The following is a 25259-nucleotide window of genomic DNA, read 5'->3' as shown; positions in this document are numbered from 1 at the left end:
GCAAGGAGCAAAGCAGACAAATCTGAGAACTGCCATTCTAGCTTTAAACGTTTAGCTATCTTCACTCCCAATTTACAGTTGAAGAAACTGAGGCGTAGCGATCACGGAGGTTTTGTAAAAATCATTACCAACGGCAGCTACAGAGCCCCGGCGACCTCCTGATCCCCAAGCGCCCTGCCAGCCAGAGAAACAGCAGGTTCGAGTGCCGCAGGCACACCGGAGGGGCCGGCCTCAGTTTCCCGACTTGCTCCAGGGGGAGGCCGTGAGCGGCCCTAAGCAGGCCTCAGTCGTCTCGGCCAGAGCAATGGGCAGCGGCGCCGCCCGGCCCCTCCAGGGCGCCCGGCCTCCTCTTCCCGGCCGGCCCCGCCCCCGCGACCACGTGACGCGTGGGGGTTTTCCCGTTCCCCTCGCGTGACGTCACGGCGGGGTGCGGGCCAATGGGCGCGCAGGCCGGCGGCGCCGGGGAATTCCGCTGCCCCGCCCCCGCCCGCCGCCCGCCCGGCCCGGCCCGGCGCCCCCCGCAGCCCCGGGCGCCGCGCGTCCTGCCCGGCCTGCGGCCTCAGCCCCTGAGTCGCTCGCCCGACCCACGATCGTCCGCCGGACCGTGCCGCCTGGCCTCCCGGCCCGCCCGCGTGTGTGTTTTGGTGTGGGCCTGCCTCCGGGCCGTCCGACCCCATCGGTCGGGCCATGCCGAGTCGCCGCGTCGCCAGACCGTCCGCTGCGCCGGAGCTGGGGGCCTTGGGTGAGCGGGGCCCGGGTTCAGGAGGAGTCTGGGGCGGGCCCGGAGCTGCGGGGGTCCTGGGGGTCCCGGAGGAGTCTGATGGTTCCTACAGGACTCGAGGGGTTTTGCGGGGAGAGTGTGAGGGTTCTGGGGACACTGTATTAGGGGGAAGGAAGGAGGCAGGGGATGGGGACGGGTCCGGCCCAAGGTGGGAGAGAGGCTTCCCACTGTGGAGTGGGAAGGGGGCGGGGCCTGACCCTGAGGCAAAGAGGGGGGCGGGGCCCGACTCCCTGAGGGGCGGGGCGGGGCCTGACTGGGAGAAGGAGGAGCGGGAGCCGCTCCTGCGGGATGGGGGCGTGGCCAGGCTCCGAGAGGGAGAAAAGGGAGGGGCCTGCCTCACCGAGGGGGCGGGGCCTAACTCTGAGGAGGAAGCGGGGGTCCTGCTCAGAGTAAGGGGCGGAGCCTGAGGGCTAGGAGAGGCGGAGCCAGACTGTGGCGGAGAGAAGGGGCGGGGCCTGAGCCTGGCGGAGAGAAGGGGCGGGGCCTGAGGGCGAGGAGGGGCGGGGCCAGACTGTGGCGGAGACAAGGGGCGGGGCCTGAGGGCGAGGAGGGGCGGGGCCAGACTGTGGCGGAGACAATGGGCGGGGCCTGAGCCTGGCGGAGAGAACCGAGAGGGCCTGTTCCGAAAAAAGAAGGGCGGGGCCTGACTCAGAGAAGAAAGACGGGGGCAGCAGCGCCTCGGAAGAGAAGTGGCAGGGTCTCTGAGAGGGAGATGGGGACGGTCTGGAGGCTGAAAAAGTGAAGGGGTAGGGGGCTGACCCTGAGAGAAGGAAGGGGGCAGGGGCTTTCCTAACTGAGGTTGACAAGGGCTCCTCCAGGCCCGACCTTAAGGGGGAGAAGGAGCAGGGCCTGAGGGTGATGAAAGGTGGAGAGAATGACAAACTAGGGGACCTGTCCCCGAGTTAGGGAAGGGGGAGCAAAGCCGGACTCCGCAGGCGACAAGGGGGAGGGGCCTGACTCCAAGGGGCGGGGCCAGGGGAGGAACGGGGTGGGGCTTGGGAGATTCCCTGGTCCTCCCGCTGCATATCCATCGCCTCCTGAGACGTGTCTCCCTCCCTGCAGGGCCCGCTGACCTCCCCTCGCTCACGCTCGCCGTTTCCAGGACCACGGGTGAGCAGCCCTCCGCAGTCCCTGCCCGCCTGCACGCTCAGGACGGGGGCGGGGGGAGACCTGTGCAGGCGGCCTTGGGCACGCCTCGGCCTGGGGGTTTTGCGAGGTCCACCTCAGCTTTCCTCTGACGGCCTGTATCCGTCCCTGCCGGTTGAGATGGGGGCCCCAGGTGGCGGATTAGGAGCTGGACAGGTAAAATTAACCACCTATTCGTGCTCTAAGAGGAGTCCTCTTTAGAGAATCACCATATTCGTGCAGAAGGTAATAATTACATGCTCGTGCCACCACTCCCTCCCTGTGTGAATGTCTGCCAGTCGCTTCCCCTCTCTGGGCTTGAGTTTTCCTCAGCTGTAAATGGGCATAATATCAGTGCTTCCTTTTTAGGGGGATTGAGAGAATACAGGTGAACTTTCAAAGCAGTGTCTGGCACACAGTAAGGGCTCAATAAGTTTTAACCATTACTGGTATAATGACGATAATAATCATTATTATTAGACGGTCTGTAACAGGGGTTCTTAAACCTTCCTGTGCATCAGGGTCACCTAGGGAGCTTGTTCAAACAGATTGTTGGGCCCCACCTCCAGAGTTTCTGATTCAGGAGGCCTAAAATGGGCCCTGAGAGCTTGCATTTCTAGCAAGTTCCCAAGAGATGCTAAGAACCTCTAGTCTGTAAGGTCCCTCAGCCTGTGTCATCCAAAATTCAGTGCTACCCAGGGAAATGCAGAATCATGGGCAAATGACAAGACCCTCTCTCGTAAATCTGCTGGAATTTGGAGGGTAGGACTGAGCCCCATCACCAAGAAAACTGGGTGGCCCCAGTGGGTGAGTCTGAGCCTCTCTCTGGGCGTAGAGTGTTGGGGGGACGGCCCCCAGAAGTGCTGGCTTGGCTGCGGAGAAGGCTCTGCGGGTTCTCTAACAGATCTGGGCAACGGCAAAAGGTGGGAGGTGGCATTGGGGATGGGTGCTGCCTGGGCACTGGTTCTGGGCAGCAACAAGGCTGAGACTTTTCTGGCCCGAGACCTAGATTTTTGGTTTCAACTGAGAGTAATTTCTGACGTCATCCATTCCGCAAATATTTATCGAGCGCCTGTTGTGTACCTGGCCCTGTGCTGGGCAGTGCCGGGAAGTGCCGGGACTCGGCAGTGACCGAGACAGCCCTGGCTCTGCCCTCCTGGGGTTTCCAACCTAGATGTGGACGCAGACACGTCAACAAGAAATTACATGTGGATCGATTATAAAATGTGATACAGGCTATGAAGAAGTCTGGGGGGCCGTGATATCAAATAGCAGGCTGGGGATGGGAGAAGCGCTGAGATAGAGTGGGAGGGAAAATTTCCCCCATTTTGATGGGCCAGACACATGCAGCCGGTGAGTGACAGCTCACATTTAAACCAACATCTGTGTAACTCCATGCCCCACGCTCTGAAACCATCTTCCAACCTCCTCGTGTTATAGACAAACTGAGCCTAGAGAGGGAAAGCCATTTACCCAAGTCCATAAAATACTGTCTCCCAACACTTCATCCAAGAGCGGCCAGCATTTATGTAGCACCTACTTTGTAGCATTTATGTAGCGCCTACTGTTGTGGCAGTTTCTTCGTGCTTCCCATTATCGGCTCATTTAATTTTCACAACAGCCCAATGAGGCAGGCATTATTACTGCATCCATTTTATGGATGAAGAAACCAAGGCACAAAGAGGTGAAGTAATGGGCTTAAGGGCACACAGCTAGCAGATAGCAAAGCCAGGATGTGAACCGAGGCGGTCCAAAGCTCCAGCCCCTGCTGCCCAGGCCTCAGTTTCCCCCCCTGCAGCCTGGGAGCTCCTTGAGGGTCTAGACAAGTCTAACTCGTCTTTGGGTCCCCGGCGCACCCAGCACAGAGGCCTAAGAAGGTTTTTGCAAGTCTAAGTGACTGGAGGTTGGCCCTGCCAGTATCTGCAGCATGTCCCTTCCTCTCTCCCAGCCTCAGTGTCCCCATCTACCAAGTGGGGCTTCTTCCCCACCCTGCTGACTTCACAGATCGCATGAGATAAGGGGTGCGGAAAAACCGCCTTCCACGGAGCAAAGGTCTGGCTGCCAGGAGCCACTCCCAGAGAGTGGAGGAGGAAGACAGGGCAGGCAGCGGGGCAGGTCACATCAATAAGCCCGCGGCCAGCAGCCAGCGCAGGCCACGGTGGGGCCTGGGTGGGGGCATCTGGCCCCAGCCTGCCCTCCCTTGCTGTGTGACCTCAAGGCTTGCTTGCCTCCTCTGGGCTTCCCCTAGTCCTGTTCACGGAATGACAGCAGGTTGGTTTCGATTTCCCCACGGCTCCTTCCAGGGCTGAGCTTTCCCGAGAAGGGAGTAAGGGGCTTCCCCAGCATCCCTGTCACTCCCCCCTCAGGAAGGAGGAGCAAGTACGGGAGGGCAGGTGGGCCCTGCGGGGGGACCAGGCTGGGATGCAGGAGGTGGCTGTAGGATCAGACACCAGCCAGAGACCTCCTGGGGGGCTGCGGTGGGCTTTAGGAACAGGACACGCCCACAATGTGCTTACCATCTTGGGTATCCATTTTTTTCCTGGTGATCAGACCTTGACTTTTCCTGGGATTCACCACAATGCTTCCTAATCCCTGGCCTGAATGTTTTGGGGAGGCCTTTGGGGGGGGCCCTGATCCTGGGGCCCCCACATTGGGAGCTGAAGGGAGGGTAGCCCAGGAGGGGGAGGTGGGGTTGGGGGTTGGCGCCCCAGGGAGTCAGAGCCCCAGGTTTCCCAGGATGGAGGAAAAGGGAAGCAGGGAGGGTTCCTGGGAGGATGGGGTTCGGGGGGGTGTCTTAAAAGATGAAAGTCTTCACCCCTTTCTGAATCTCACCTGTCTCTTTCTCTTCCTTCCACAGATGAACTGGGTGAGTATCACAGCGCAGGGCCGCAGGGAAGCTGAGGAGGCCGGGTGCTCACAGAGGGGAGTCTGGCCTGCCTTGTTGGGGAGGGGCGGTCACAGTGTGACTTCCGGGACTGCTGGGGGATTTCAACAAAGTCATGTTCCCAAGCGCTGAGCAGTGCTGGACACTTAGCAAAGACTCAGCATATGTGAGCTGCCTTTAGTGTCCCTATGACCACGACTGTCATTCCTTCCTTCCGTGGACCGCCCTGAGCGCCTGCCTCGCGTCCGGCCCTGTTCTAGGCACTGGGGATTTATTCTGAAACCAAAGTCCCTGCCTCTAGGAGCCGGTACCCTAGTGACGGAGACAGTAGGGAAAGGAATCGATGGGCAAGATCCTGTTAGATTGGGCTTAGGGCTGTGAAGGAAATAAACAGGAAGAGGGTGGGATGGCCTGGGGAAGACAAGTTAGGTTGGGCCTTTCTGAAGAGGTGACGGACGTTTGAGCTGATACCAGAAGGCTGAGAAGGGGCCAGCATGGGTTGGATGCCGGGAGCGTGGAACAGGCAGACAGGGAGCAGGTACAATGCCCTGAAGAGGGCCAGGCAGGCTGGGTGGGTGCAAGCAACAGAAAGGAGGCTGGAGGGCTGGCCCGGTGGTGCAGCCGTTAAGTTCGCACCTTCTGCTTCGGCAGCCCGGGGTTCGCCAGTTCGGATCCCAGGTGCGGACATGGCACCGCTTGGCACGCCATGCTGTGGTAGGCGTCCCACATATAAAGTAGAGGAAGATGGGCACGGATGTGAGCTCAGGGCCAGTCGTCCTCAGCAAAAAGAGGAGGATTGACGGCAGATGTTAGCTGAGGGCTAATCTTCCTCAAAAAAATAAAAAAAGAAGAAGAAGAGAGAGTGGAGCAGGGGAGGGAGGGGCGACGAGGGGCAGGGCCAGGTCATGCAAGGCTCTGTGGCCAAGATCAGGGGTATGGAGTTTGGAGAGGGTTTTATATGGGGAGAGTGTTGACTTTGACTCTAAGGAAGATGGGAGGCACCGGAGGCTTCTCAGCAAACGGTGGGGGTGGGGGTGGAGGACAGGGTCTGACGTAAGATCTCTCCGGTTACGTGGTGGGGACAGACTGGAGGAGGCGAGGTGGGAAACAGGAGCAGGGGTTCAGATGGGAGGTGATGGAGCGGGGACCGCGGGGAGGCAGTGGGGGTGGGGAGAAGCGGTGGGAATGGACGTACACATTCCGCGCAGAGGCAGAAGTTGTTCATGGACGGGACACGGCAGGCGTGGGACGGTGGAGCAACGGAAAAGATGTGCACCCTGCCAGCTTGCACACGTAGTGGCTGGTGGCTAGTGGCGCAGCTTTGTGAGATGGGTCTCAAGCTGTCATTCTCGTTATGAAATGGGGCGAGATGGAGGCAGGGGCACCTGCTGCTGGGTCTCTATCCAGCTGGGAGGTGATGGAGGCATGGATTCCGGAGACATGATGGAGGGGAGAGGACGTGAGCATGCAGGAGGAGAAACCAGGCCACCCCCAGGTGTCTGGCTTCAAGAACTGGGGGTTTCTGGGGGGCCGTTTGCGAGAAGGAGGGCAGGGGCGTTTTCATGTAGGGAGCTGAGGCCCCTGCCCTCCACGCAGGAGAAATATGTCTTGAAGAAAAGGATGGACTGGAACAGGCGGGGCGGCCCAGGTCTAGGGGGCAATCAAGCCTTTGCTGTTAGAATCAGCGTCCCCCCTCTTTCTGCTTCCCCCGCAGAGATCATCGACGAGTACATCAAGGAGAACGGCTTCGGCCTGGAGGGGGCGCCGCCGGGCCCGGGCGAGGGGCTGCCGCGCCTGGTGTCCCGCGGGGCGGCCTCCCTAAGCACCGTCACCCTGGGCCCCGCGGCGCCCGCGCCCCCAGCCACGCCGCCGCCCTGGGGCTGCCCCCTGGGCCGCCTCGTGCCCCCCGCCCCGGGCCCCGGGCCGCGGCCGCACCTGGTCATCAGCGAGCAGCCCAAGCAGCGTGGCATGCGCTTCCGCTACGAGTGCGAGGGCCGCTCGGCCGGCAGCATCCTCGGCGAGAGCAGCACGGAGGCCAGCAAGACGCTGCCGGCCATCGAGGTGGGGCCCGCGGCCGGGGCGGGGGCTGCGCTGCCCTCGCCCCCCCCGATTCACGTGCATGTGTTAATTCATGTATTTGATTGGGGGGTATTATTATTGCCGTTGCTATTGTTGGAAGGAGTAATGCTCTCACCTGGCCCTAAATTCAAAAGGCATTCAAAGAAAGGCCATCTTCCTGGTATTTTGGCAATATTGATCAAAATTACTAGGGCGGCCTGGTGGCGTTGTGGTTACATTCACATGTGCTCCGCTTCAGGGGCCCAGGTTTCGTATGTTGGGATCCTCGGCACAGATGTACGCACTGCTTGTCAAGCCATGCTGTGGCAGGCGTCCCACATATAAAGTAGAGGAAGATGGGCACGGATGTTAGCTCAGGGCCAATCTTCCTCAGCAGAAAGAGGAGGATTGGCAGCAGATGTTAGCTCAAGGCCAGTCTTCCTCACCAAAAATAAATAAATAAATAAATAAATTTACCATGGCTGGTAAAGGTCGGGTAGCCTCCTGGTTCACAAGCAAGGCCTTAAGAATCAGAGGGCCTGGGTTCAAATCCCATGTCTGCCATTTACTAAGCTGTGCAGCCTTGGGCTGGTTACTCACTCCCTCTGTGCCTCAGTTTCCTCCTCTACAGAATGGGCTAGTCGTAATAACCAGCCACCTGGGGTTGTCGGGAGGAGTGAAGGAGTTAACCGTACATGCCAAAGACCTTCGAGGGAGTAAGTGCTCCGTAATGACTAGTGTTATTACTGTTGTCATTACTCTTCAGCCGGGCCACTCTGCTTCTAGGAATTGGTGGTGTAGCTGTGCCTGCCGCTGCGCGAAGGGAGGATGTCCAGGGTTATCCTTTGCAGCCTTGTTTCTATGGTGAAGGATCGGAAATGTCAGTGTTAATCAGGAAGCCACTGGAGAAGTAATCGGTGGGCACCTGCTCGTGGGAACCCCCCCGCGGCCGTGACACATGTCTGTGCACGGGGGCAGATCAGTGTAGACACATCCTGCTAACACAGAAACCTTTTTAAATGATGTCCCCTGGGTGCTGATGTGGAGGGAGCTCCAAGACACGTTAATAATCCAAATAAAAAGTGGAGGCGCAGAGCCCTGCTTAGGGTATTAGATCACTTTTTGTGTTAAAAAGAGGGAAAGTAAGATTTATATTTGTATTTGCTAGTACGTGTGTAGAGAAACCCTAGAAGGCTGTGCAAATATTAAATCATATGATGTACCCTGAAACCGATAGATACTGCATGTCAATTAGACTTAAAAAAAAATTTTTTTTTAATGCTGTCTTCTTGACCAAGGAAAAAAAAGGGGGAACTCTGGAAGGAAAAATAGAAATAAATAAAGGTGATTACTTTTTGAGGGGAAGTGCTAAATGGATACGGTACAGGTAAGATTTTTTAACTATATACCTCTTTATTTTGTTTTAAAGTTTTGAATCAGATGATGTAGTTGAAAACACTCAAAAATATAAACGTTCGTGTTCAATGAACAGAATTTAAGTGAAATGTAATTAAAATCAACAAACGTCCCCCACGCCTGTCCCCAGGTTCCCCCATTGTTGTCAATATATCCTCTAGGAGTATTTTATGATTATACAGGCAAATACATACTTACATATATACTATCCCCCTTTTTGTACATAAAGGGGAGCATAGTACATATATATATGTATACACTGTTGTGCACCATGGTTTTTTTTACTGAATAATATGTCTTGGAGCTCAGCCCACGTTAGCATGTCTAAAGCTGCCCTATTCTCTCCACCGTCATACCCGGTTGTGTGCCCGTGGAGCATTATCAGGCAGGTCCCCGTGGGTGGGCATTTAGCTTGTTTCCAGTCTCCTGCTGTGATGAGCAGGGCTGTAGAGAACAACTCGGCTCATCTATTACTTCCTTCGCTGCATCACTCTGGTAAATTCTGGAAGTGGAATTGCTGGTCAAAGGTAATTTGGTGGATGTTGCTACATTGCCCTCCACGGGGCTGGTACGCGGACTGTTTCTCCCAGTGGTGTCTGAGAGGCCTGGTTCCTTGCGCCTCCCCAGTACGGAGCCTTCTGGTGCTTCTGGATCTTTGTCCAAATGTTTATTGAGTCTGAATGGTGCACCAACCGTTCCACTAGCCCTGGGTCCTGTCCCCAGCCGTTGCCCAGCCTCCTCCAAATTTCCTCCGGAAGGCAGCCCGAGGGGTTAAATGATGCACCTGCTCCTCTCCCCTGCTCAGAACCCACCCTTGGCTCCCCAGTGCCCTGAGGAGGAAGCCCAAGCTCCTCCCTGGGCCTCCGAGACCTCTCACGGTCTGGCTCCTGCTACCTCCCATGCAACCCGTCCTCACTCACCTCCTCCGGCCACTGGGCCTTTGCGCATGCTGTTCCTCCTGCTGCAGTGCTTTCCTCCTGCAGCCTGGTCACCTCCTCCTCACCCGCGAGGCCTCAGCCCACCTCAGGGTCACCTTCCCTGACCCCTGCCCCAGGTGCAAGCTCCTCGAGTGAGGTCTCCGGCTTCCGTCTCCCTCTCCCTCGAGTGGATTTGCTCTCATAGGTTCATTTGGGTGATGAGCAGAGCCACCGCACCCTTCCCCAAGTTTGGATTTTAGGATCAGAAAGACGTGGGTTTGAGTCCTGGCTCTGCCGCTTTCCAGCCCTGTGAATCTTGGCCTCAGTTTTCCTCATCTGTAAAATGGGCCTGAAGCTCCCGTCCACACAGGACACAATGAGGAAACCGGGGAGACGACCCAGCCCAGGCGTACCTCCTCCTTTTACTCAGCTAGGTGGTCGTAGTTGGTGGTGTTACTTAATTTGGCTCCAGGCATCGTGGCCAACAGTAGCATGCAGTCAGCGGAACATTCTGGAAGAAACAATGGTTTACTTTGACCTGTATATTCCATCACCGGATTTTCAGGAATGGGCCAAGTGTGGTGCATGGAGGGGCAATTACGTAGCCCCTTATTTATTTTTAAGCGTTTTGTCTCCTTTTCCAATTTGATAGGGGCTCTTTTTTCAACTTGATGTTCCACCTTTTTCTTTTGAAAAATTTTAAACCTGTATAAAATAGACAAGAATACGCAACGAACACTCGTTCGCCTTCTGCCACATTTACGTGGTGTCTCTCTCTACACATAGTCGTTTATAGACGGGGATTTGCAAGGAAGGCAGAGATGTGGTGGTGCGTCAGCCAAAATGTTTCTTTGTGTCTCTCTCACGAATGAGGAGCTTTTCCTGCAACGAAGGACCTATACTGTACTCTAGAAACTGAATATGCCTACAAGGATGCTGCCTAATATGAAGTCCATATTCTAATTATCCCAGTTGTCCCCAAAATGTCCTTTCTAGCTGCTGTTGTTGTCTGCTTGTTGATATCCCGTCCAGGATCGCGTGCGTGCCGCGGTTCGTTGTCAGGTCTCGCTGTCGTCTGAATGTTTGTGTGTCCCGCAAATTCGTATGTGGAAACCCTAACCCCCAAGCTGAGGGTCCCAGCCCTGGGGCTCTAGTGGTTTAGAGTCGCTGTTTTCACGGCCGCAGCCCGAGTTCATTTCTGATCAGGGAACCGCACCATCCGTCTGTCTGTCGGTTGTCACGCTGTGGCGGCTGCGTGTGGCTGTGATGCTGAAAGCTATGTCACTGGGATTTCAAATACCAGCAGGGTCCCCCGTGGTGGACAGGTTTTGGCCGAGCTTCCAGACTAAAATGGACTAAGAGAAGGACCTGGCCACCCACTTGCGAAAAAATTGGCCGTGAAAACCCTATGAATCGCAGCGGAGCACTGTCTGATGGAGCCCTGGAAGGGGAGAGGGTGGCGCAGAAACACCGGGCAGGCTCCACTCTGCTGGCCACAGGGAGCGAGGAGGTGCTCAGGCCACGAGGACAGAGCCCTCACGAATGGGATCAGTACTTTTATACAAGAGACCGCAGAGCTCGCTTGACCCCTGTGGCGAGGGAGGACGCGGTGGGGAGTCAGCAGTCTGCAGCCCGGAACAGGGCCCTCCCCGGAACCCGGCCGCGCTGGCGCCTGACCCTGGACGCCAGCCCCCAGGACTGTGGGAAGTGCACCTCTGTGGTTCGCAGGCCACCCGGTTCCCGGGGTTTCGTCACAGCAGCCGACTGGATTAGGAAGGTCTCTTGGGTGTCTGTTGACCGGGGTCGGTTCCTCGCTCTCTCTTTGCGTCTGAGGACATGGGCGCTTCTGGAGGGCAGGACAGGGGTTCTGTAGAGCGTCTCGCATTCTGGGTTCACTGGCTGTTTCCAGATTAGATCGGGTGACACGTTTGGTTGGGAACACCCCAGCGGTGATGCTGTGGCCACTCAATATCTCACTTCAAGGGACGTGAGGTGGCAGTTTGTCCCAACACCAGTGATGCTGAGTCAGACCCCATGGTCAAGGTGGCGTCTTAGCCCGCTGGGGCTGCTGTGACAATAGACCACAAACGGGGTGGCTGGAACAATGGAAGTTGATTCCTCACAGGTCTGGAGGCTGGAAGGCCAAGATCAGGGTGTCGGCAGGGCTGCTTCCCTCTGAGGCCTCGCTCCTTGGTTTGCAGGTGGCTGCCCTCTTGCTGTGACCTCATGTGGTCTTTCCTTGGTGTCCACACTTGTCTGACGTCTCTTTGTGGGTCCAAATAAGGACGTGAGGCCAATTGGGTTAGGGCCCATGCTGATGGTCCCACTAACTCAGTCACCTCTTGAAAAGGTCTGTCTCCAGGTCCAGTCGCATCCTGAGGGACTGGGGGTTAGGCATTCAATGTATGAATTTTAGGGGACGCAATTTAGCCCCTAACAGGTAGTGACGGCCAGGTCTCTCCATTGTCCCAGTCCTGCTTTCCCTTTGTAATTAATAAGTTATCTGTGGGGTGATACTTCGAGGCTGTGTTTTCCCCCAACTTTTATTTCTAAGTCTTTCCATGTAATTATTTTGGCTTGGCATCAGTTGTGATTTCAAAGAGTTGGAAGAGTACGTGTCCAACAATAGGGGACGACCCGTCTCCCAATCTAGATTCAGGATTTTTAATCCCCACTTTTCAGAGGAGGAAACTGAGGCTCAGAGAGGGTAAGTTACTTGCTCAAGGGCACACAGCAAGTTTACTCTGGTAATTACCACCGCTTACTAAGTGCTCCTGTGTGCCTGGTACTTAATAACACGCATTGCATGCAGCCGGACCCAGCGGGTTGACTTGGTGATTTAAAGGCCACACACCCAGCGGTGCTGTTGGTGATGGGGTTTTCAGAAGTGGCGATCCATTCTCCATCTAAACGAAATCCAGGCTTCTCTCCATTAACGTGGTGGTTGCAGTCCTTGAAAATTCTGCATATTTAAAAATTATGGGCGAAATACTGTATATGGAAAACAGAGCGAGGGTATAGGCTCTGATCATTTTAAACGGGTTTGTCACTGACGTGAACGTGGGCAGGACTTGTGTGGGACTGCCCCTGGTTGGGTAACGTCTCTGGTTCCGCGGACTGCCTGCTGAGGGTTCCCATCATGGTGTCAACCAAAATCACCCTCAATATCCCAAATGCCCCCTAGAGGGCAGCACTCTTCCACTGAGACCACCGGACCCTTGCATTTCACAGGCGGGGGCTTTAGAAGTTCAGAGCTGACTTTAGAGCCTGGCTGGTGCCCCTGGGCCCCTGGGTGACCCAGGAAAGCCCAGTGGCCAAAAGGGTCTGGGCCAGGACTAAAGGGGCTGCTTTCTATCCACTGCCGTCTGTGGCTACTGAGCAGGAATTCTGACCCTGGTTGCCATGGCTTCCTTGATTCAAAAGAGAATCCGAAAATCTGGAATAATTTGGTATCTCACACTTTTTCAATGTAGGCTCCAACTTTTTATTTGAGGGAAAATTTTTTAAAGCTTTTTTCTAGTTTTTTGTTTGTTTTATTGAGATATAATTGATACACAGAAAAATTGCATTGCGTATTTAATGGACACATTTAATGACATTTAACATACACATTTTGATGACAAAAATTTTAATCTACAGAAAAATTAATAGGCTAGCACAGTAAGCACCTGTGGACCGTGCCCCTGTAGTCACCATGTGTGGTGTATCTGTCGCCCTCTGTCCACACGCACAAACACACGCATACACGTGCACACACGCAAATACACACCTTGTTTTTTTGCAAATGAGTTGTAAATATCATGGGATTCACCTTCAGAGACTTTGGCCTTCATGGCCTGAGAGTAAGCTCCTGCAGGGGACAATACCGTTCCCATCCTCGGAAGACTAGCAATATCCCATAATATCGTCTAATAGAGTGTTTGCACTTAAATTTCCCAGCTATCCTCAAAATGGCTTTGGTGGTTGTTTCTTCCTCCTCAGTCCCGGATCCAGTCAAGCATCAGATGTTGCATCGATTGTCCTGTCTCTTTGGTCCCTCTCCTTGATTTTTCAGCTGAATTGTATTTGATTAAATCTTAAGCAGACAGCTCTGTGAATTTTTACACATGCAGACAGTGTGCAACTACCAGCCAGGTCAAAATACGTTAGTTGTTCTCTTTTTGCCCCAAATATCAAGCCCATGTTTTACTGTCTTTCACGACACTGATATTTTTGCCCCAGTGACCCGCAATGTGGGCTTGTCTGGTGTTTTTTCACGACGAGATCCAGGTGATGCACTCGGAGAAGTGATGTCGTGTCCTTCCCGGCGCGGCCCGTCAGGGGGCATCCGCGTCGTTAGTGATGCTGACCTCGGTCACCTGGTTAAGGTGATGTCGCCCGGGTCTCTCCACTGCAAAGCCGCCTTCCTCCCCTTGTCATCAGTGTGTCATCTGGGGGACGTACTCAGAGGCCCCACCTGCATCCAATTTTTAAAAGCCAAGTGGCCAAAGAAAGCGCATCTGTGGGGCAGCCGTCGTGTTCTGAGGTCCCCAGGCCACCAGCGGGGTCTCAGCAAACAGCCTTCCATCATCCTCGGGGGAGAGGGCCAGGGGGCTGCCGAGGGAGGCCCCGGGGAGTTTGGGGGGGTGCAGGCGTCCGCGATGGGACCCCCCCCCGGAACCCCTGTCTTCCTGCAGCTCCGGGACTGTGGAGGGCTGCGGGAGGTGGAGGTGACTGCGTGCCTGGTGTGGAAGGACTGGCCGCACCGCGTGCACCCGCACAGCCTCGTGGGGAAGGACTGCACCGACGGCGTCTGCAGGGTGCGGCTCCGGCCTCACATCAGCCCCCGGCACAGGTACCCACCCTGACCCCTCACCCCTCACCCCTGACCCCTTACCCCTCGCCCCTCGCCCTTGCTCTTGGAGATCCTGAGGGTCACCCAGGGAAACCTTAAGACAAGGGACAGCTTAGCCAGACTCCCCCACTGCATTTCCTAGGTGGGGAAACTGAGGCACGGGGGCGGTGGAGGGTCTTCCCTAGGCCTGGAACCCAGCCACCCACACGTACACACGCATTATAGGTATCCCCATTTTGCCGAGGGGGAAACTGAGGCTCAGAGAGGGAAGAGAGCCTGTGGCCGAGCTAGGATTCACTCCCGACCTGCCTTCACAGCAGGGCCCGTCTCTCTCTCACTTCATAACTTATATGTTTTTAATAAATAAAAGATTAAAACGCTCAGAGAGGATGTACGGTGGAAAATAAATTTCCTTCCATCTTTGGTCCTCCAGCTGCCAGTGCCCCTTCTCGGAGACAATTGAAAATATGCTACGCATATCCGTTTCTTTCTCCCCTTGTAAATGCTGGCAGACATTTGTGCCTTGTTTTTGGGTTCCCGTACATCTTGGAGATCTTTCCTCTCTGTCCACTTAGAGCTCTCTTGTCCTTTTTATCGGCTGCGTAGTATTCCAGTGTGTGGATGCGCACAATTCATTGACCAAGTCTCCTATGAATGGGCACTTCCAATGGCTCTGTGGCATTATTAGTGACCGTGCTGCAGTGTGTGGCTTTCTATATAGATCATTTCTTCTCTAGGTTAAATTCCTAGAAGTTACATTGCTGGCTCCAAGTCTGCACGTTTACACTTTTACTGATTTATAAATTTCGTGAACATGTCAGCTCTGTGAGAGCAGGGTTTTTTTCTCTTTTGTTTCCTGCAACTAGCCCAGTGCCTGGCACCCCAGGCAGTATCTGTGGCATGAATGAACACCGCCATATTGTCCCCCTATGTGTAATTGCTGGAGCAATTTCCAGTCCCCCCCACAGTGAGTGAGTCCTCGATTCCTCAGAACCTCACGAGCCCGGGTTGTTATCAAACTTTTCATCTTTGTTGTTTGGATGAGTTAAAAAATTGGCATCGCGTTGGTGTTGCGTTTGCAGTTTTCTTGTTCCAAGTGAGGTTGGCCGGTGTTTTCGGGTGGTGAAAGATAAGGCACATTCCCGGGTGCCCTCAGGAGTCCCCGACACCCCTGAGGGGTTTGAACCCCACACCCCTCCTGACGCTGGGACCCCTGGGCCTGGCGCACCTCAGCCCCTAGACAGGGCCTCGAGGCAGCCTCTGCCGGAGCCGTGCTGTGGGTTAGAGCTACACCTGCGGCGTCGTGACGACCTCCCTCCCGTCTCCCCCGCCCCCAGCTTTAACAACCTGGGCATCCAGTGCGTGCGGAAGAAGGAGATCGAGGCCGCCATCGAGCGCAAGATTCAGCTCGGCATCGACCCCTACAATGGTGAGTCCGGCGCCTGGCCCGACGGGCCGGTCCTCTGGAGCCCCCCGCCCCCTCTGCGCGCCCCCCCCCCGCCCCTCTCCTTCTCCAGTCCCCGCCCTCTCCTCCAGTCCCACCCACCATCGCCCGCAGGATCTCCACCCACCGCCCTCAGCCTTCCCCCGTCTCTCCCCCAGCCGGGTCCCTGAAGAACCATCAGGAGGTGGACATGAACGTCGTCAGGATCTGCTTCCAGGCCTCTTACAGGGACCAGCAGGGACAGATGCGCCGCATGGACCCTGTGCTCTCTGAGCCCGTCTACGACAAGAGTGAGTCGAGGGGGCCGTGTCCGTTAGGATTGTCCTTGGCCGCGGGTGCCAGGAAGCCCCGCACACCATGGCGTGAGCCTCAAGGGAGCACTTGATTTTTATTTGTGTATGTTATTAAGTCTGTTCCCCTTGATTCCGTTGCTCAGCAGATCGGGGCCCGGGTTCAGCAGCTCTGTGATTCTCCCGGCCCTTCCCTCATGGTCATGAGGTGGCTGCCACAGCTCCACACATCATGTCTGTGTTCAAGGCATGGTGGGCAGTGTCACCCTGTGTGGTGTGCAGGTTGTACACTGCCCAATTCCAGGGGGCAGCTTTTACTATGTAGCCTGTGGGAACAGGGACTCTAGTGTTATAGAACCTGCAACCTGTACAACTAGGCAGCCCTAGGGAAGAGGCAGCGTGAGAAGTAATCTTTCACCCTGGTAGACTTCTGCTTATGTCTCTTTGGCCAGAACTTGGTCCCACGGCCACCACTAGTTGCAGGGGAGTCTGGGAAAGCAAGTATTTACGCTTCTCATCCTCTATAGAGGGGTACAGGCATGGAGGAGAGGATTGGGAATGGCTGTTAGATTTTAGCCAGCCTACAGTGACTGCCACAAGCCTCAAAATGGGGATGGATATTAGTTCAGTCAGAGCTTTTATGGACACAAGAGAGAGAATTTCAGCTCAAATAAGGGAAAAAAGAATTTGTTCCATTACATTAACTAAAAAAATAATCCAGAGGTAGCACAGTGCTTCAGGTCTGGCTGCATCCAGGTGTCCAGTGATGTCATTAGGGATCTGTCTCTTTCTGCCTCTCAGCTATGCTTCCTCCATGTTAGAGTCATTCTTGGAAGGGCCCTTTCGTGCAGGGGCAAAATGTGTGCAGGTCTAGGCTTATATCCTACCCCCTTGTCACCTCTCCCCCACTCTGAAAATACTAGGCATTTTTGCTCAGAGTCTCAGGGCTGTCTCTCATTGGCCTGGTTTTAGCCATGTGCTCCTCTCTGACCAACCAGCTGTGGCCAGAACGAGGCGATGCCCTGATTGGCCGGTTCTGGGGCACATGATGGTTGCTGAGCTGGGAGCGGGCTCAGCCCCACCCAATCTCCATGACTGAGGTGGGGAGTGGTCCTGGAAGGAAAATTGGGGGCTGTTAACAGAAGAAGGGCCGGGCCTGCTAGACGGGCAAAACAATAGCTGTCCACTACAGATTTCAGGCCACTGACCCTCATCCAAGAATCATCTCTGACCTCTGACCCCGCCAGCTCTCCCGAAGGTCTGGGGTCCCCATTTTGGCTGGACACTCACCAGTCTTCAGCGTGGAGGACTCACGATTGCCCCTTAACCCCTCCCGCCTGAGCATCTTCTTTTTCCACCCAGACCACGGGTTCCAGGAGGATCTTCTCCATTTCCCACCTCCACACGGCGCAGGGTGGGCGCCCCCGGGGCACCTGGTAAGGGTTTGATGACTGAATTCTCGTTTTTTCTTCCATACCCCTTCCTCTGCTTCTTCCCAGAGTCCACAAACACATCAGAACTGCGGATCTGCCGGATCAACAAGGAGAGCGGGCCGTGCACAGGCGGCGAGGAGCTCTACCTGCTGTGCGACAAGGTGCAGAAAGGTGAGGGGCCTGGGGCAACGCGCGTGCGGGCGGGTGGAGCGGGGTCTGGCGGCTCGTGGGGGACTCTGCTTTGGAGCCCATCACTGTCCCCCTCCCTGAGTCGCTCGCTCACTCATTCCCGTGCGAGGATGGGGGCTGCCTGTGCCCGCCCTGCCGGGCGCCCTGCAGTCCTCACCATGGCGAGCGCACTGCCCAGGAGGCTCTGAGAGGAACGCCGTGGCATGGCATAAAGAACAACCTTAGGACAGATGCGCCAAGGGCTCCGAGTGAAGGAAACAGGACGGAGACACAGCTCGTTTACTTCTTTCACTTCTGTTCCAAAGTCCCTTCTTCAAGCAGGGTTTTTTAAAAAATCCTCAGGGCTGGCCAGATGGCATAGTGGTTAGGTTCCTATGCTCCTGGGGTTTGCAAGTTTGGATCCCGGGAGCCGACCTACACACCACTCATCAAGCCACGCTGTGGTGGTGTCCCACATACAAAATAGAGGAAGATGGGCACCGGTGTTAGCTCTGGGACAATCTTCCTCAGCAAAAAAAAAAAAAAAAAAAAGTAAATAATAATAATGATAATAAAAACCCCTCCACCTGGGATTGCCGACCTGAGCAGAGGGCAAGAGGGAGCCTCCCCTATTACCATCTATTTCTTTTCTGTATCCTTTGCATTTTCTCTCATGTTCCTCTATTATAAATAACATCACCCCCAACAGTAACAAGAAGCTAACATTTCCCTTGCTCCTGCTGTATGCCAAACTCTGTCATCAGTGCTTTGTACACATCTTCCACTAGATTATCTACTCACCTAAGAGTTCTAGGAGGTGGGTCCTGTTATACTCATTTTACAGATGAGCAAACCGAGGCACAGAGAGGTTAAGTAACTTACTCAAGGTCACACAACTGGGCAGGTAGAGATGAGATTTGAATCCAGGTTGTCTGTGCTGTTCCTCCTTTCTTCTGGGAGGAAAAATAAAAAAGAAAGAGTTGAAAAACCATTCAAGAAGGTGGTGAAAAAGTAGTATCTGGAGAAAAATAATGCTGAGAAAGGGGTTAGGGAGGAATGGCTGGGGGGCATGATTTTACTTAGGGGGGGTCAGGGAATGCCCCTCTCAGGAGAGAACATGAGGAGCCATGAAGGATCTGGGTGGCCATCTCGAGAAGAGTGTTCCAGCAGGTGGAGTAGCAAGTGCAAAGGCCCTGGGGTAGGAGCAGGTCTGGCTGCTGGAGGAACAGCGAGGCTGACAGGACAGGAGGGCAGCGAGAGGGGAGGGGAGTGGGAGAACCTGTCGCAGCCTCAGGGATCCCCCCGTCCTTTCTCAGGTTGTGTGATTACATAGTTAGCATCTGTCTCCCTCACGGGTCCTAAGGGCAGGACCTGGGGCTGTCATGGTGAGCAGCTGTGTCCCCAGAACCACCCAGTCCAAGGCCAATCACACATCAGGGTCTCAGGAAAACCCTTTTTTTTTCTTTTTTTTTTTTACTAATTCTTTTCTTTTACTAAATCCTTTTTTGGCTACAAAGTTCACTCTTTTTTGTAACCATTTTAAAGTGTCTAATTCAGCAGCATTTAGCATATTCACAATGTCACGCACCACCACTCTCTAGTTTCAGAACGTTTTCATCGCTCCCAAGAAGAAAGCCTGTCCCCGTTAAGCAGTCACTCCCTAGTCCCCCTCCTCTGGTCCCTGGAAACAGCTAATCTGTGTTCTGTCTCTGTGGATTTGCCTGTTCTGGACATTTCCTGTAAACGGAGTCACACACTGTGTGGCCTTGGTGTCTGGCTTCTTTCACTTAGCACAGGGTTCTCGAGGGTCCCCCGTGTGGCGGCCTAGATCAGTGCTGCATTCCTTTTCATGGCCGAGTAATATTCCATTGCATGGCTCTCCCACGTTCATCCGCTCCTGGGCGTTGGGCTGTTTCTGCCTTTGGGCTGTTACGTGCAGCGCTGCTGTGAGCCTTTGTGGATAAGGTTTTATTTGACACCTGTGTTCAGTTCTTGTGGCTGTATGTCCACGAGCGGAGGTTCTTATAAAATCTTGAATGAATGGGCAAATGGTTCTTGGGGGGCTCCCTGTCCTGGGCCCTGCCCTGAGCAGTGCAGGGACATGGCAGTGGCAGAGACAGGCCCGGCCCTGCCCTCCCAGGGCTCCCAGCCCAGTGGGAGGGAGAGAAAGAGACAGAAGTTATGACTGTGGGCGATGCTGAGAGGGAAGAAGGCAGAGCCCTGAGATGGAACAACAAGAAGACCAGACGTGGTCCGGGCATCTGGGAAGGCTTCCCGGAGGAGGGGACGTTTAAGCTGAGACCTGAGGAATGCCCAGGAGATTGTTAGGGGCCAGGGAGTTGGGGCCGGGGCAAGAAACTCTTCCGGGTGTGGGTGAACGATGAGAGGGGGCAAGAGTCCTGTGCTGTCATTCATTCACGGCCGGTCTCGGGCTGTGACTTCATGACTTCACGACCCAGAGCCTCAGTTTCCTCATGCCTAAGATGAGCCGCTGGTACGGGAACATGGGATCCCAACTAGCCAAGAATTACCCTAGAAAGAGCGTTTACTGAGGACGGTCTGCGTGCCCGGCCTGGAGCGAGTACTTGGCATACTGCTGCTGGAAACAATCCTGCTTCACACGACTCAGCACCTGTTATTTACTAAGCCTTCTCAACCCTTTACTTGGGGTGACTCGTTTAAGCCTCCTAGCAACCTGTGAGGTCGGTCCCATGCTGTTCCCTCTGTTGAGGGGAAAGAACTCAGCCCAGAGATGTCGGGTAACTTCCCCAGGCCCTGGCAGAGCTGGTGGTGAAGAGCTCTAGCCTGCCTGGATTCCTGTCACTTGCTGGCTGTGTGACCTTCGACTAGTGACTTCACTTCTCTGTGCCTTTGCTTCCTCCTGTATATAATGCAGTTCCTAAAGGTACCTTCATAGGGTTGTTGTGAGACTTAGAGGCATTCTGTGTGTGTCCAACACGTAGAAAGCCTCAGTATGTGGAGTTACTGTGATGAGAGACAATGCAATAAGACAAGAAAAGGAAATAGCAGGCAGACTGGCATCCTGATTCCTCCGCTACCAGCCATGTGACCTTGGGGAAGTCTCTTAACCCCCCCGAGCCTCAGTGTCCCCATCTTTAAAGTGGGTGTGTACAAAAAAGAGTCGACACAGCAGATCTGAGACTGTTGTCCTTTGAAGGGCCTGCTTATAAGGTTGACCGTGGCCGGCTTCTGGGTGCTTGGGTTTTGAGAGGGTCCCCACCAGTCCCTGACTGATCAGAGTGGCTCATTGTGCCTGAACTGTTTGTACAAGCGCAGTGTTGTGTGCTGAGCCCCTGCTTTCCTTCTGGGAGATTGGCATCTGGGTCTGTGCCAGCAGAGGCTGCCCACGTGACCAGCCCCTAATACAAACCTCGGGCGTTGGGGCGGGCCTGGTGGCACAGTGGTTAAGTTCACACATTCCACTTTGGCAGCCCGGGGTTTGCAGGTTCGGATCCCGGGTGCAGACATGGCACTGCTTGTCAAGCCATGCTGTGGTAGGCATCCCACATATAAAGTAGAGGAAGATGGGCACGGATGTTAGCTCAGGGCCAGTCTTCCTCAGCAAAAAGAGGGGGATTGGTGGCAGATGTTAGCTCAGGGCCAATCTTCCTTGGGGGAAAAAAAAAACCCAGGCAGAGTCTCTAATGAGCTTCCTCCATAAACAGCATTTCTCATGCGTTGTCACGGGGGGGGGGGGGGGGGGGGGGAATTAGCATGTCCTGTGTGACTCTACTGGAAGAGGACCCTGGAAGCTGGGGCCTGGTTTCCTGCGGTGACTATAGGCTGAGTCTTGTGAGTCCTCTTTAGCGAAGCCCTGAATCTGACTGTGGCCTTGGGGTCCCCTGACCCGGTGGCAACACTAACTTGACCTCCCTTTCAGGTTGTTAAAAGTATTAAATGAGACAATAGATCCTGAATGGCCCCCAGGAGGTGCCCAACAGGAACTGAGCCGCCACTACGATTCGTCTTATTCTTAGGGATGTTGGGGTGAGGGGCGGCCAAGTGAGCTGGGGGCCCGGTGGGCCGGTGTCCCTGCTTGGCTGACGTCCTCGCTTTCCCGCCAGAGGATATCTCAGTGGTGTTCAGCAGGGCCTCCTGGGAAGGCCGGGCTGACTTCTCCCAGGCCGACGTGCACCGCCAGATCGCCATCGTGTTCAAGACGCCGCCCTACGAGGACCTGGAGATCGTGGAGCCGGTGACGGTCAACGTCTTCCTGCAGCGGCTCACCGACGGGGTCTGCAGCGAGCCCCTGCCGTTCACGTACCTGCCCCGGGACCACGGTAACCGCGGCAATGCAGGATCACCCGCCGCCCCGGGGAGCAGGGCTTTGGCCTCGCTTGGGGTGACCCGGAGGGCAAAGAGGGAGAGGCAGAAGTAGAATGCAGGGGCCAAGCTGCACCGACTGGGGCTCGATTCCGGGCTCTGCTACTTCCTGGCGGTGTGGCCTCGGCCTCTCCGAGCCTCAGACTCCTCCTGTGCAGGATGAAAATCATAATGGCACCACCTCATGGGGTCTGGGCGGTATTTAATCATCCGCCCCTCAGCTCATCTGCTCGTGCCCGGCCCTCTGCTGCGTAGTGCTGGGGACACAGCGGTGACCGAGATAGCCCCAGCCCTGCCCTCAGGAGTCTCACAGCCCTGTGGGGGATGGACCTATTCCCATGCAGTCACAAGAAGAGTGGGCAGGACTGGCATGGAATTGCTCAGGGGATCAGATTGCCTGGAGGGATCAGGGAGGGCTTCCTGGAGGAGGGGACAGCTCAGCTGAGGATGGGAGGATGACTAAGCGCTTCTCCAGGGAAGTGGTGGGAGTTGAGGAAGAGTGTGTTAAGCAGCTGGAACAGCAAGTGCAAAGGCCCTGAGGCAGGATTGTGCCTAGGGTGTTCCAGGAACAACAAAGAGGCCAGTGAGGCTGGAAGTGGATTTGGGTTTCATCCTGATTAAGGTGTGATATCTATTTGCATTGGTCGGCCAAGAACTAGAACAGCTCAGCGGCCTCCTAAATGGTCTCTAAAATGAATTCTTAATTCTTCTTGTTGATGGATTACTTCGTATGTCCCTGGTGTCTCCTGAGCAGACAGCTACGGTGTGGACAAGAAGCGGAAACGGGGGATGCCCGACGTCCTTGGGGAGCTGAACAGCTCTGGTGCGTCCCCTTTGCCCCTTTCCACACCCCTTTGCCCCTCTGGGAGGGGATGGCTGACCCCACGGCCCCGCCTCGCTCCTGACTGGGGAGGAGGGGCGGTCGGGATCCAGGGGTCCTCATCTCTGCCTTCCTGCAGACCCCCACGGCATCGAGAGCAAACGGCGGAGGAAAAAGCCAGCCTTCCTGGACCACTTCCTGCCCAGCCAGGGCTCAGGTGGGTCCCGGCTCTGTGCGAGCCCCTGCCCCCCAGGGTGGGCCGAGGGTGAGCTGCTCTTCTGGCCTCCTCAGGGCCACCAAGAGCTCCTACGAGACCAGTGACTCACCATTTAGCCAGCAACCTAAAGGGGAAAGAACAGCAGTTCTGGAAACAGCCCAGAGGCTCTGATCTCCACCAGGCCATTGACTTGCTGTGTGATGTTCACCAAGTTGCTCCACATCCCTGAGCCTCAGAGACTCCCCTGTAAAGTCTCACCGCACATCTACCTCACTGGCCTTTTAAAATTTAACGTATTTATTTTTACAGACACTATAGGACAGGCTCATAAGTGTTTTGTGTGTGTTTTCTCATTTAATCTGCACAGTCTCCCTCCAAGGTGGGCACTGTCTTCCTTCTGCTTCCCCCCTCGTTTTTTTTTGCTGAGGAAGATTAGCCCTGAGCTAACATCTGTGCCAGTCTTCCTCCACTTTATAAGTGGGACACCGCCACTGCATGGGTGACGAGTGGTGTAGGTCCACACCCGGGATCTGAACCCGTGTACCCATGCCCCCGAAGCAGAGCATGTAAACTTAACCACTGTGCCACTGGGCCAGCCCTCCCCGCCCCCTTTTTACTGGTGAAGCCCAGAGAGGTGAAGCCTCTAGTCTAAGGACACACAGTTGGTCCGTGGTGGAGCAGGGAGTGGCAGCTGGGTGTCTGTGTGGGTCAGTGACGATGGTTGCGACACAGGGAGCAGGGACTGGATGGTGGGTAAGTGGGGGCGGTCGTCAGAGCCAGCCAACCTCGAATTCAGAGCCTGCCTCAATCCCAACCACCCTGTGGCCCCTTCTTCTCCTGTCTTCATCCCAACTCACATCCAGGGGTTCCCATGAATGGCTGGCACAAAGTTAGTGCCCAGGAGATGTTAGGAACTTGCCAGAAATCAGAAGGGCCACCTGCATTTTGTTATGATCACATGTAACTGCCTTCACAGCAAAACCCAAAATAACAGGGGCTTCAACAGGACAGAACTTTATTTCTCCTCTCACATAAACACAGCCCAGAGGGAGGTGGTCCAGGGATGGTTTGGTGGCTGCATGAACTTTGGAGTCCCAAGATCCTGCAATTTTCAACTCACCGTTTCCATCTCATGGTCCAAGATGGCTGCTGCAGCTCCAGCCATCAGGCCCACATTCCAACCAGCAGAACTTAGTCCCATGACCACATCAAGCCGCAAGAGAGGCTGGGGAATAGAATCCCAGCAGCGCTGTGTCTCTTTCTGAGGTAAACATCATCAGCCTTTGCTGGTGAGATTTATCTTGTCTCAAAAAGAGAGACACTCTTATAATGACACATCATTTTACCTTCCAATTTGGGGACTGATGACTTCTCACTTGAGTCTCTGACAGTGTGGAGATTTCACTTTTGGGGTTGGGGAGCGTCCTCATCCTTGGGGAAAATTCCCCAGCCCTGCAGGAGCACCGTTTCAATCCTGCTTCCAGAGCTCCCCAGCTGCGTGTGACTGTGAGTTATTTTGCCTCAGTTTGCTTATTAAATCAGGGTGATAGTGGATACTCCAAGGTTCTTCTTGGGATGAAAAGAGGCCACGCTGATAACACCTTTCGCATGGGACAGGACCTTAGATGAGGACCCGGCCCCAAGTTGGTCCTAAAGCCCACCATACTTCCCCGTCTCTCATCTCGTTCCTGCAGGCCCCTTCCTCCCACCGTCAGCCCTGCTCCCGGACACAGACTTCTTCCCTGGCACCGTGTCCCTCCCCGGCCTGGAGCCCCCGGGCGGGCCGGACCTCCTGGACGATGGCTTTGCCTACGAAACCACGACCCCCACGCTCTTCATGCTGGACATGCTGCCCCCCGCGCCGCCGCTCGCCAGCGCTGTTACGGGCAACGGGGGTGCAGGGGCCGCGGTTGGGGAGCCCTCTGGCCCCGAGCCGCTGACGCTGGACTCGTACCCGGCCCCGGGCCCCGGGGACGGGGGCACTGCCAGCCTCGTGGGCAGCAACATGTTCCCCAACCAGTACCGCGAGGCGGGCTTTGGGGGCGGCCTCCTGTCCCCGGGGCCTGAGGCCACGTAGCCCCCCCTCCGCGGACGCAGAGGAGAGGCGTTGGGTGGGGAGGGAGGTGCACGGGGCCCGGCGGACCCAACCGGGATGTCCAGCATCCACATCCCTAGGGCCGCCCTGAGTCCGTCTCCCGACCTCCTCATCCTTCTGAATCGGACATCTTCAGCGCTGGCGAGAAGCTCCGTAGCATCGCTTTCCCGCGAGCCCATTTTACAAACGAGGAAACTGAGTCTGGAGAGGAAAGGGGGCGTGGCTCCACGCACGGGCTGGGAAAGCTGCGTCCGCCCCACGATCGGGGGCACCTCTCCAGGCGGATTCTAGAGTGTACAGACGGGAGGAGGGCACAGAGCCCCAGCCCTCCTTCCCCAGGCCTGACGGTGGGGGTGGGTTGTTTGTTCAGTCTTCCTAATAAAGATGAGTTTTTGAGCCTTGGGGCTCCGCTCTCATCTCTGCTTGAGAAACT

At 55.5% G+C, this 25259-nt stretch overlaps 1 protein-coding gene across 4 annotated transcripts; it reads left to right on the top strand.

Annotated features, from left to right (window-relative positions):
• The first annotated feature begins 473 nt into the window (after nucleotides 1–473).
• On the top strand, nucleotides 474–25236 carry RELB (RELB proto-oncogene, NF-kB subunit). 4 transcript variants are annotated; one of them, XM_046683159.1, is made up of 12 exons: nucleotides 474–742; nucleotides 1844–1891; nucleotides 4764–4772; nucleotides 6505–6851; nucleotides 13858–14015; nucleotides 15353–15444; nucleotides 15618–15749; nucleotides 17249–17353; nucleotides 21436–21651; nucleotides 22449–22517; nucleotides 22654–22731; nucleotides 24426–25235. In XM_046683159.1, the coding sequence occupies exons 1-12, from the start codon at nucleotides 688–690 to the stop codon at nucleotides 24806–24808; spliced, it is 1692 nt and encodes a 563-aa protein (XP_046539115.1). In that variant the 5' UTR covers nucleotides 474–687; the 3' UTR covers nucleotides 24809–25235. The 4 variants fall into 4 exon arrangements, with proteins under 4 accessions (XP_046539115.1, XP_046539116.1, XP_046539117.1 ...); XM_046683160.1 differs by lacking the exon at nucleotides 4764–4772 and having other exon boundaries at nucleotides 24426–25236; XM_046683161.1 differs by lacking the exons at nucleotides 474–742; nucleotides 1844–1891 and adding an exon at nucleotides 2219–4177.
• The last annotated feature ends 23 nt before the right edge of the window (nucleotides 25237–25259 follow it).

This window comes from Equus quagga, chromosome 13 (genome assembly GCF_021613505.1).
Source record: "Equus quagga isolate Etosha38 chromosome 13, UCLA_HA_Equagga_1.0, whole genome shotgun sequence".
Classification (NCBI taxonomy): Eukaryota; Metazoa; Chordata; class Mammalia; order Perissodactyla; family Equidae; genus Equus; species Equus quagga.
This window is presented reverse-complemented; position numbering and strand designations above follow the sequence as displayed.

What these genes read in the sequence shown, in the direction of transcription:
- RELB (XM_046683158.1), top strand. Translation starts at nt 13,288, where the DNA reads ATGCAGACAGTGTGCAACTACCAGCCAGGTCAAAATACGTTAGTTGTT. An exon ending in CGGCATCGACCCCTACAATG is followed by an intron (nt 15,445 to 15,617) that starts GTGAGTCCGGCG and finishes TCTCTCCCCCAG; the next exon opens with CCGGGTCCCTGAAGAACCAT. An exon ending in GTACCTGCCCCGGGACCACG is followed by an intron (nt 21,652 to 22,448) that starts GTAACCGCGGCA and finishes TCTCCTGAGCAG; the next exon opens with ACAGCTACGGTGTGGACAAG.